Source organism: Callithrix jacchus, chromosome 2, assembly GCF_049354715.1.
Source record: "Callithrix jacchus isolate 240 chromosome 2, calJac240_pri, whole genome shotgun sequence".
Lineage (NCBI taxonomy): Eukaryota > Metazoa > Chordata > Mammalia > Primates > Cebidae > Callithrix > Callithrix jacchus.
This window is the reverse complement of record NC_133503.1, coordinates 30,982,684-30,994,980: the sequence shown is the minus strand read 5'-3', so window position 1 is coordinate 30,994,980 and position 12,297 is coordinate 30,982,684. Positions and strand designations below refer to the sequence as shown.

Sequence of the window (12,297 nt, the reverse complement as noted above, 5' to 3'; positions counted from 1 at the left end):
TAAACCTCTTTGAACCACACAATGTGCCATCTGATCTATCCATTAAACTGCACATTATCCAAAAATGCTAATGTATTCCAAAGATACACATGAATTGTTGTTGATATATATTCAAAGTATATTTCTTATCTACACAATTCTGTAGATTTTAGCCATGTTATACATTTAACTTTTAAGGAGAATGTTATGTAACAATCATTGCTTGGTAGAATCTAGTCTGCCAATAAGTTAGCTCTCACAGTTAACACTGAAGTGTTATACCTTACATTGAAATCTTTAGCAATCTCTACTAAATTTTCAAATACAAATAATCTGGTCACAAATTCCAGAAAGGCATTAACCAAACATGGGTAGACCTTGAGGCTCCACCTGACTAAGTTTTAGAAGTCTGTGCTTGTGTCCACATCTTTCTTCCTCATCTCTCTTTTTGCTCCTTTTAGTTCAGTAAATGTAATCCACAGGGGCTGATGTGAATTGTTCAGCTGACTATTTGCAATGACTCCAAGAAAACGACCTCGCTATGACCTTTTGAGAATAGGCCACAGACAACCCAAGTGTCCAACACTGACTCCCACAATTCCGCCTTACTCAAAATTTCCCTATGCATTGTTTGCTGCCTGGTACCATTTCATTTTTATTTATTTTCTATTTTCAAAATATAGCATTTGAGGCCATACTTGGAAAGGACTAAAGAGCCCCCGTTTCCTCTGTCAGTATCCCCAAGGAGGAGAACTCATGTGGGCTTGTAAACTGTGGCATTTACTTTACATGAAATGACAGGAGTGTCTGCTCAAACTAGATGACTAAAACTCCACAAAACAGCTCTGGGGGCCAGAGACCGAAAGGCAAAAGATGCAATTATGCATGCATGAACATCTCTCTGGTGTTTGAATGGCAAATCTCACTGATGAAGGTATGCTTGACTTTGTTTTTGAGAAAACCACAGTGAACATAACTATGAAGAGCTGGCACATGTCCTACAATAAAGCCAGAGAGCCCTAATTTCTCACAAGAAAAGGCTTTGGTAGTAAAGATCTTTATAACATATACAGCACAAACTCTGAAGTCACAGGAGATCATAGTTCTGAACAAAAGACTTTCCTGGACCAGCACTCTCTTCATTTTGGGAACCTTACATGGCATATCAATTGACGCTTTCTGTATGTCTCTCAAGAACTCACGTATGTCATCACACAAAGATGTGAAACCTGCACCAAACACTTCAAGTAGCAGAAACTCCTATTCCCCACCCCACCAATTTATCTCACCCAAAGGGCTAGCTTCACTGAAACATCTGTGTTCTCTTGTTGGCCAACATCCTTGCCATTCTCCACTGAGACCAAAGTTGTCATCTTCCCATCTCGTTTTCAAAGGCCTCCAAAGAGCATTTCAGCACATCTACTGTTTTCTCTCCACCCCTACTCTGTGATATCTGGAGTAGAGGCTCAGATCCTTCAAGTCACAACTGGTGTCCTTTTCTTAATGGGGTGTGGACCTGTCTCACGTTTCTCCCCTCTCTCCATCAAGACTTGTGCAATTCAGGAGTTAGCCTCTTTTTTTTTGCTGTAAAGGGCCATACAAGTAGCTTTGTAGGCCATGTGGTCTGCTAATCACTCAGTGCTGACAGGTGGCACGGAAGATGACGAGGCATCCATGAATGGGTGTGGGTGTCCTGTAATAACAGTTTGTTTGTGGTCACTGAAATGTGGATTTCAGTTCATTGTCACGTGCCAGGAAATAGTTTTCTTTGGATTTTTTTTTTTTCAACCCTTAGAAAATGTAAAAACCATTCTTAGCTGGCAAGCCACAGAAAAACAGGCAGCAGGCCAGATTTGGCCCTCTGGCCGTAGTTTGGCGACTCCTGCTCAAATCCATCTGGACTGCCCTCTTGTGAGCTATTTCCAAAGTAAAGACAAATTGCAGGTAGGAGAGAGCCAGTAGGCATCACTGTGGAAACACTAACCGTGCCCCTCTGCCCCCCAGATGTGGGAAGGAGGAGCACAGGGGAGGTGAGGTTGGATTTATGGATTAAAAGAAAGTAGGATTATCTACCTCGAGGCTGATGATTGGCAAGAGCTTTTGAGGGGAGGATTTGGGGCAATGGAGATATGGGGAGGGGAATCTTTCTTTAAATAATACCGGGCATGCAATAGTACAGCAAGAGGAACGCCCCTGATGAGTGGAAGCTATTGTAAGAACTGTCTCAGTATTGGGCTGTGCGCAGCCCTCCCTTGAAAGTCTTCTGAATTATTCCTCAGACTCTGCAGGGAACTGAGGATAAAAGCAGCTGCAGGGGAGCAAGACCTGGAGCGTCATCGAGAGATTGCAAAAACAATTCACTGCCAACAGACTGTCCCAGCAGGGTCCCAGTACCATGGTCATGGCCCTGATTGACATGCTGCCCCTCGGATGCCCAATCAGATGGAACTGAGAGAAACCGAATGCAGAGTCAGTCCACTTTATCTCTGCATAACCACCCAATTGAACAGCATGGGAAACTGTCTGAGCTCATGAATCAGCCCTGCACAAGCTCCTCACCCTGTCTCTCACTCTAGGTGGCCCATCTGTGACTGGGGTTTTCAGGCTGGGACAGAGGGGAGGGTCCTAAGCTTGATGGCTGAGATCAAAGGTAACTTCAAGGGGCCAAACTGTAGTTTGGCTGGAAACTTCTTTGAGAATTTCCATGCAGGCAAGTAGATTAGCCAGCTTGGTATAAAAATGGATCCTAGGCTTGATCTAATTAAACAACAAAAGTAAAAACTGGAGGTAAAATGATGCTCAAGTTGACAACTTTGTCATCTCAAGTGTCTGAGAGACGTGGAAAGCCAAAGAGCATTGGCTCACAGCTCCTCTACCAAAGGGATGATTAGGTACATTTAATCCAGTGTGGTCTTACCCTAAGCCACAATAGTGCCGAAAAAGACAGAAAAATAAAAATGAAGAAACTCCAAAACTATTTCTTCTTAACAAAAAAAATGACCTTTAAGATATTCTTGGTCAAGAAGCTTTTATAGAGGGGTGGCTGAGTGAGAATAAACTGGGACCAGAGGAGGAGACATTTAATGACAGTGGTGGTAATGAGGACTCTCAGGACTTTATGGTGGTACCCGCTACCAACGGAACTCGAGAGTCCTGCCTGCATCTAACCTGGCCTGAAATTAGTGAGTTCACCTTGTTGCCAGCAAGCAGGGATCCAGTGATCCAGCCAGCTGAGAGAGGATTTAAAAAGGGGAGAGTTTCAGAACACAGTGGTTTGGGGTGCTTGCAACCCCCCAGCACTGACAGTTTCCCATGCATGTGCATTTCTCCCTCCCGGAGATTGGAAGTTTGGAGGAGTTTTCTTATCTGCTCTGGTCCCTTTTTCCTTTCAACCCGGGATCCTGGAAAGAAAAAAAAAGCTCTTCCCAATTAGGGACCTCATTTTTCCCTTTCCTTATCCCCTGGGAGATTTGGAGAGGCAGCAGGAAATGTGGGAGAGCACTTGTGTCCCTGAAGGAACAGCCAGTTGCCATGCGCGACCGTCACTATAGATCTACGATTTATGAAAATAAAGCAATATGTGCCTGTTTCGGTGCCTGCCGTTTGCCTACCAATGGTGCAGTGTTCACCATTCCAGCCCTCTCGGCATTCACATTTGCCATCTTTACAGGTCCCGTGCTCAATGCAGCGGGGGTGGCACACGCGCTGGTCACACGCTGCGCCTGTCCAGCCCTCTTCACAGCGGCAGGCTCCCCCGATGCAGACGCCGTGAGTGCCACAGTCTACTGAGCACACTTCTGGAAGAAAAACAATGATTACAGCTCAACACCACAGCTGGTGAAACCCTCCATGGAGTCTAGACCACACACACGGCCGGGACCCCTGGAGCAGGCCCTGAGGCCCAGCAGCTGTTATCTTTGGAAGCTTGTCTCTCCTTGGCTGGGTATCAATTCATTGTCAAATCTTTTTTTCTAGAGAAGCAGTTCTCAAAGTGTGGCCCCTGGACCAGCAGCATAAGTAGCACCTGGGAACTTGTTAGAAATGTAAATGCTTGTGCCCTGGTTGGACCAAGTGAATTAGAGGATCTGGGAGTGGGACTCAGAGATTTTGTTAGAACAAGTCCTCCAGGTGGTTTTGATACTCACTAGAATGTGAGAACCACTTTTCTAGAGATTAAGACCGTTCCAACCAGTTTGGCAAAGCTAACTGGGAAGTACCCACCTGAAAAGATCTGTGTGTGGATCCTGACTCTCTAGCCAGCTGGGATTCCTCCCTCACTGAGAGCCTGAACTGATCAAGCCCAAGAGGTCAGCTGGGGACCCCACTGCTCCATTCCCAAGATGACTGCAGATCCCCCCACTACCCAGATCGGCACCTTGGTGGCGATAACGACCACTGTAATTGTGCTGCATGTACACAGCTTCATTCTCAAAGGAGCTCAAAGTCTTTTGCGCTTGAGGAGGAGACAGACAGACAGATATGCACTCTCTGGCATTCCAGACCTCTCACTCGAGGACAAGCACGTGCCCCACATTCATCCTTTCATCAATCTACGGAGGGAGGCGTGGCTTGGCATGCCAGGGGAAGGAAGACCGGGCCAGGGAGTGGGGCCAGTGATTCTCTCAAAGTCACACTACATATCTGCAGTGTACCTGGGTTTTGGATCTAGGACCCCCGCCTCCTCCCATCCTCTGCATGGCCTTGCCAGGACCATCAGCATCAGAGTTGAAGCCAGAGTCGAGCGGGCTGAGAAGATATCCCAAAATAGCCCATTTTAACTGACTTTTTTTTTTTCTTTTTGGAATGAAATATTCATTTCTTTCCCATGGTAGGCAAAGCTTCACATCTATTCCCTTCCTGATTGCCATGGCAATCTGACAGCTGTCTCACTACCCAGAGGAAGGGGGCGGAATGATCACTTGCTCGGATAGGTGCTTGTCAGTGTGAACAGAACCTTTCTCAGGAAGGTTGGGACCGGCTTGAACTGTTGAACTGTTCCATTTTTAAGGTCACTCTGGAGGGAAGACACACACTCTTAATTTTAGGAAAATGAAGTGTACAACCCGACTTCATTATTTTCCTGTCACTGGAGTATTACAGAGCTTTAGAACATGTTCACGCAGCACCCCGAGGGAGCCTCTTTTCTGTTTTATGGGACGTTCCATTCAGTTTGTCTGGGGCTGAATTGTTCTGTTTTGTTTTCTGGTACCTTTAGGGAATGTACATAAGAAAACCTATAATGCAAATGGAAGCATCCCTCCTGGGCCCCTTATCCATTTGCCGTGATGGAACCAACCCAATGCTTTTTTGTTTAATTGTTTCTCAAAGATCACAGATTCCACAATTGAGGAGAAGAGAATGAGAAAGACACAACGTAATTCATCAAAGTTCCCTTACCCCAAGCTAAGTGTTAAGAGTAGATTCCCATCCATCTGTGAATGGGATTGAACACAGAGCACCAGTGTTGGAGAGAGGAAGGAGAAAACCATGTGGCTTACCGACAGAGCAGTCGGGACCCATCCAGTTGGGATCGCAGCTGCAGAGGCCTGTGTCAGGCAGGTACGTGCCGTGCCCACTGCACTGGTCTGGGCACTGGACTCTTGCCAGCTCACAGTTGAGACCACCCCAGCCAGGGCTGCACAGGCATTCTCCATTCACACAGACCCCGTGGCTGGAGCAGGTGGGATCCAAGCAATCAACTGAAACAACAAGAACAACAACAAAGAATAAGAGTATTGATCACCCATGGAGGATGTGCTGTGAGACACGGGCTTGCTGCTGAATGGACCAATGGGTCACCAGTTCCTATCTACTTGCTGGCAAATGGAGCAGCCCAGGAAATACATGTGTAATCTCCTGAGGAACACCCATAAAAAATAAAAGGCTTCTTATTTTTCAAAACACCAAATCTTGAACTAGAAGAAGATGCAAGTGAAACAAAAAGGGGATATCTCAAGCAGAATTAGGAGAAATCAGATATAGAAGTACGCCATTCCACCTTCAGCATCTTGTGCTTGTAAAGATTAGGACCCTGACCGAATCGTGTCAGAGCGTCTGCGATAGGAATGTGAATCCCTGCCATGTTTCTACAGGTGTCGCCAAGCTGGATTGCCTCTCAAGTAGAGAGGCATATTGTAACTTGACTTCGAAAGGTAACAAATGATGAAAAGGAAAACCAATGAAACTTACAAATGAGTCACTTTCCTAATGAGGTTTCACTTAGGCTAAGTCTAAAATTAGTATTCATTCTCTAAGCACACACTCACTGAAGGAGTTAGTAAATGTGCAGGATAGAAGAGGTGAAGTTGGGTGTGGAAAGGATCCAAAAGAGATCAGCTTCCTATAAATAATCACCAGGGGACTGGACAGCTATCTGTGGCCACGGCACTGACCTTCTACCAGCCAATCAGATGAGTTGATGGTCAGATTCCAGTCACTATGGTTCTTGCCTGTTTCACTGTCTGATTGTTTGGCCATCTTAATAGAGTAGATACACATCCAGTAGGTAACTTGAAGATGAGTAATCAGGAGTCAACTCAAAGTAAGGGGAGGAGTGAGCCGCAAAGGCCAGTTCTTGAGGACAGGACTTTTTGCATGAGAATATGATCTCAAACCTGGGACCTCCATTCAAGCTAAGGGTTGAATAAACAGGGCTTTTTAGAGGAAGCCTAGCTTTCTTATGCATTCTTATGTTTTCTCAGGAAATGACGCAGTGTCATTGGAGAATAGGGTTCTGTGTAATACATGGTTTTAATGAGGAATGGTGGTCTAGCAGAGGGCTCAGATGTTGCTTTGTGGATCAGACAAATGTGGATGTATCGTCACCTTATTTGATTAAGACATATTTCTCCCATTTTCACGGCTTCCAAATCAGGTCGGTTGGCCCAGATGAAAGGATTGCTTCTTCCATCATCTGGGGGCACAGCTAGCTTGAGACCATGTTGAATTCTATTCTTGAGATTGTTATGGGCCACACTGACAATGTTATTAAATCTTTCCTGTGTATGCAAGCCATCTTATGGTTCAAATTCTCAGAAAAAAATTTTGTTTTCTCTCCTTGCACAATGCCAAGATTGAAATATGAAAGACTTCTAGTCTCTAAATAATTCACTATTACAATAAGATGGTAATTCCTCAGGGTCTCAGCTTGCTATAGGATCTCCTAAGACATTTTTTTATGCCAAATGTCTTTTTTTCTTTCCTATGGGGCACAAAATAATAGTTTTTTTTTTTTTTTTTTTCTGAGACAGGGTCCTGTTCTGTCACCCAGGCTACAATGCAGTGGTGTGATCATAGTTCATTGTAACCTCGAACACCTGGGCTCAAGTGTTTCTCCTGGCTCAGCCTCCCAACTAGCTAGGAGCACAGACACATGCCACCATGTCCAGCTAAGCTTTTTTTTTTCTTTAGAAATGGGGTCTTGCTATGTTGCTCTGGCTAGTTGTGAACTCCTGGGATCAAGCAGTCCTCCTGTCTCAGCCTCCCAAAGTGCTGGGATTACTGGTGTGAGCCATGATGCCCAGCCATTAGTGTGTTTTAATATTGATGACACACTGGCTCTAAATATGACATTATTTAGATTATCTGCCACAAACTAACTAGTCCTGAGGGACATCAGACTTGAGAAATTTGAACTTATTAGAGTTCACAATATTCCATGAAGTTTCCAAAAGGAAGCCCTCCCTTGGAGCAAAAATAATAATTTTCAGTGGTAAGAGACATTTCTCACGATCCCATTTGGATATTCTTAGGAAGATATTTATGGAAGTCATTTCAAAACTGTTTCAGTCATGGGAAAAATATAGTGATTTAAAAATATCGGGGGTACACTCCCAAAGGGTGAATTTTCGTTGCTTATTAGTTGGAGATATTTACGATGATGTTAGATAATCTGGTTATCACTTTATGGTTGAATTCATTGTCTTGGGGAACAGAACTCCTGATGACATAAACCTGTTTGACACTTTGAAATTTGCTCAACTTAGGGTGGCGGAGCACACCTGAACGTAAACTTGAGCTGAAAATGTCAAACATGTAGAAGGCAAAGGGCTGTGCAGGGCCTCTGGCGTCTCATGCCTAGCGCAGCTAAGGGAATATACTAGGTGTTCAATACACAGTTGCTGCAAGAATGAAGGACAGACTGTGCTATAAGCATTTGTCGTCGATGGGACAAACTTCCTGTGTAAAGAAACGACAGATGGGAAAAAGAGATGGTGCTAACAATTTCTTGCTTTTGGGAAAAGTTTGTATTCGGGGATCTGCAAATTACAAACGAATTCATTCAGAACCCATCATGTTGATAGTCTTCCAACAAAGGAAATTCTGAAGTTCTAGTTTTTCACTCTGTCCCCATTTCTAATAAGGCAAAATGAAAATACACACAAAAATATCTTGTGGCTTATTGCTTTAAAAATAGCTCTCAACCTGTAATTAGCCATTTAAAATGTTTGGTGAGGTGCCAGCAGTTGGGAGCTTTCAAAAAAATATATATCACCATCTTTTTCTTAGAAGGATAAAATAATAAAAAGTAATACACTAAAAAAATGAAAATGGCATTCTTCTTCCAGATAAATTAGCTCTCTCTTCTCTATCTTGAATTATGGTGTAAAGGAAGGAGGAAAATCCACAGAGATTTATTAGCGCGGTACTAGAATGCCATCAAAAAATCATTTATTGTATCTAAAAATATTAGCTAACCCCTTTCTCTGGTCAGTGATACCAGTAAATATGCCCTTTGTGCTATATAATTACAGCAGTGGATGGAATAACTAAATCCAGACTTCAAGAGGAGCAGTTTTACTCTGAATTTTAAATTTGGTTCCGATTTCCTAAGATGGTCTTGTGGCCACGTCCTTAGAGTCTTTAGCAGGCAGGAGGGACTATGGCATTTTACAAAGCTTTATAAATAGAAACAGCGTTACACTTAAAAGGGGACAGTGGCCTTTACCAGCTAAGTACCGTGTGCCTCGAAACACCAGCCCCCTGGCAGCTGAAATCATTAGAACTCATTTAGTCTTGGGCCCTCTGTAGGTTTGATAAAAAAGGGTTGTGAATGCAATTTCTATCCCTAAGGATAAAAAAGGAGGTCAAGGAGTTTTACAAACAATATGTACCATAAGCCCCTGAAGAACCATGAATTACATTTATGAAGTTAAATGTCATTGAAAAATGACTCAACCATGAAACTGACATGAAAACATGGCTGACTTAAACTAATATGTCAGTTTCCTTCTCATCACCTTCTCACTCCCCAAGACATCATTAAATGAAACCTCACAAATACAGACTTTCCTTTTCATGTGCAAATCTGTTAATAGTACAACCATGTTTATGCAGAAAAAACGAAGGAATGGCAACTATTGATTTCGTTGCCATGGCCATTTCAGGTAAATTGTTTGAACGTTATGACTGTGATGAATATCAGAAATAAAAAAGCTAAATGGAAGAAAAAGCGCTGATCCAGACTTTCTGATCCCATTTCCTATTTTGAAAACAGCATATGAATCACCTCGGTTCATTCTTTTTGGGCAGCAGAAATCAATAGAGAGATTTCTTCCTTTCCTAATGATTCACATGGCTCGCTTGGTTGGTTGGGTGGTTAATTCGCCCTGAACATTTAAATAAGACTGGGTGGGATAGTGAGAAAGTTGAGAAATCACTTGAGATTCCACGAATACAGCTGTGTATAATCTGTACTGGAGAGACAAAATTCAGAGACTGGCAACGTTTCCCTAGCACTTCCTTTTCTCCAAATGATGCATGCAAAAGGTCGTCTTAACCTTTCCTGTCATATTATTGGCTTCTCTTATGTTTTCAGCGAATGCAGCTTTGCCTCCTGCAATCCATTTATCTTTAAGAACTTTAACCTTTCGAGCAGGGTTATTAAATCAGTATTTCCTCCATCCAAACTCCCAATTTGTTTTTATGATGCAGACATAGGGAGGCTACCTTTTATAATAGAGAAAAAATATATAGAGAACTGAGCAAGTGAAGATCTGGGGGTCAGACTTCTGGGCCCCATTAAGGGCATTACTGCTGATACATTGAGAAATCTTAGCAGCAGAATGTTATGGATGCCGACTTTTGGTAGCCATGGCTCTAAAAACTATGAAATGCAGGGTTTCACAAGGAAACCCTATGTGGGTGTGTATAAGGATAAATGGGCAAGGGGCTGAGAGGGTCTATGCTCTTACCTTCCTACCAGCTGTGGTTCATTCTTTACGTAAATGGTGAGAAGGAATGAATGGACACTTCACTGGGATATGTACTTAGGGAAATGGAGCCTCAGCTGGAAGACAATGATGATGGCAATTCAGAGATTCGGAAATGGGCAAGGGGCTGAGAGGGTCTATGCTCTTACCTTCCTACCAGCTGTGGTTCATTCTTTACATAAATGGTGTGTATAAGGATAAAACACTGTCATTACTTTGTGGTGAGAGCTGTGATGATTGGCTATTTTGTATGGAATTCTGGAGATCCATTAGTTATTGGGATGAAAGAATGAATCCACTACCATCAGAGAACCTCATAAAACCTGAGATCCCTTGTTGGCCTGGCCATGAAGAACACAGAATGCACGTGACATCCAATAGGACCTCTTCTGTGGGGACATCTTGGGTGGTAACCTCAAGGTGTCTCATGAAGAATAGGCAGGGGCTTTGCTTTTTCCCTTAGTTTGTTGGGCAAGTTGACACTTCTGTTTCCACTGGGATATGGGAGGGAAAAGGCTGTTTGAGTTGTATGAGGACATTTCACTGGGAGATGTACTTAGGGAAAAGGAGCCTCAGCTGGAAGACAATGATGATGGCAATTCAGAGATTGGGGAATGGGCAAGGGGCTGAGAGGGTCTATGCTCTTACCTTCCTACCAGCTGTGGTTCATTCTTTACATAAATGGTGAGAAGGAATGAATGGACAACCAGAGACCATATTCTGCCAGGGCAAATGCAGAGTGGGAAGGCTGACAGGCAGCACAGCTTTCTCTTGCCTTATAGCTACTGCAAGTCGGTCCCAACATTTTGGCACAAAATAATTTACCTGAAAGAACTGATCAAGGTAATTAGGACTAGTTAGAGCTGCTTTTGGATTCCCTCCAAAGAGGTGCCCTTTCTCCCGGTTCCTGCATGTCCCCCTCTCATGATCTCCAAGCCTGATCTCTGACCATATTGTCAGATCAAATTCAGTTTATGATATCCCTGATTTTCACCTGTGTGTGCAAGAGGGCCTTACGTGTCTGCCAGGGTGAGATTTTCAGGATTCATCAAATCCCATCCCTCTTGCTGCATCCTCACTCTCCTCCAGTTTTCTGCAATCACAGGTAACCAGGCTAATTTGCCCTCCATGGTGTTTCTAAATTACATGGATACCTGCAATCTTTCAACCCTGACTGTCTACTGATATTAATTTTTGTGGAAATATTTACACAGATGTATATGGGTCTTAGATTAGGCAGTTAGTAACAACAACAGCAAAGCTTTTTGTTTGGAAGGAAGGCAAGGGACTTAGGAATTCTTGGTTCTTTTCTCTGGATAGATAGCTTTAGTCATTCCCAATCACTAAATACAGCAGAAGAAAAGAGGAAGAAAGATAGGGCGAGGGAAAGGAAAAAAAGAGGAAACGAAAGAGAAGGAATGGGAGGAGGAGTAGAAGGAAGGAGACAGACAAAGGCAGAAGGAGCAATTTTAAGAACAAAGGTGAAAGAGAAAAGAAGTTAATTTCTATAAAGGAGAGTAAAACAAAACATTTCTTCCAGAACCATCTTTATAGGCCTTTCTTGTTCTACAGCTAAAGAAGTTTATGAAAGCGAAGGAGTTTGAAGATTTTTGTGCAAAATGTTGATGCTTCCCTTGCAAAACACACAGCCTGGGACTGGGCTCATTAGCAAAGGTCAGGCCCTGCAAATGCCTCCCTCCACTAATGCCTAGCCTGGGGCCCGGCGGGCTTACCTTCCTCACAGTGCTCGCCTTTGTAGCCAGCCGAGCAGACACAGTTCCCATCAATGCAGGAGCCGTGGCCCCCGCAGGAAGGATCGATGCACTGATTCATGGGCACGTCGCACTCTGCGCCTTTCCAGCCGCTGTAGCACTGGCACGTCCCTTTAGAATATTGTCCATTCCCACTGCACAGGACAGGGCAGGCAGCTGCACAAACCAAAGATAGAGCACCAGGTCACGAGGGGCTAGCATCCGAGGGGCTGTGGCAGTCTCAGGAGCTGCCTCGTCTTGGGGCTTGGCTTTCAGTGTTCTAGGCTGGGGACTCTGTGCAGAACCATCACCAGATAAACAACACAAGTGCTACTGATAACTGCAGCTACCACCAA

General features: G+C 43.8%; 1 protein-coding gene across 38 annotated transcripts in view; it reads right to left on the bottom strand.

The window, feature by feature from the left end:
- Window positions 1-12,297, bottom strand: part of TENM2 (teneurin transmembrane protein 2) — a 3,966,312-nt gene that overhangs the window by 136,843 nt on the left and 3,817,172 nt on the right. For 31 of the 38 annotated variants that reach the window (XM_078359011.1, XM_078359016.1, XM_054252473.2 and 28 more), the window contains 3 exons: window positions 11,924-12,118; window positions 5,478-5,678; window positions 3,564-3,776 (listed from right to left, as the gene is read on the bottom strand). In XM_078359011.1, coding sequence (XP_078215137.1) covers window positions 3,564-3,776; window positions 5,478-5,678; window positions 11,924-12,118 — 609 coding nt within the window. The remainder of the gene's footprint in view (window positions 1-3,563; window positions 3,777-5,477; window positions 5,679-11,923; window positions 12,119-12,297) is intronic. The other 7 variants (XM_035292080.3, XM_035292081.3, XM_078359123.1 and 4 more) reach the window with 2 other exon arrangements.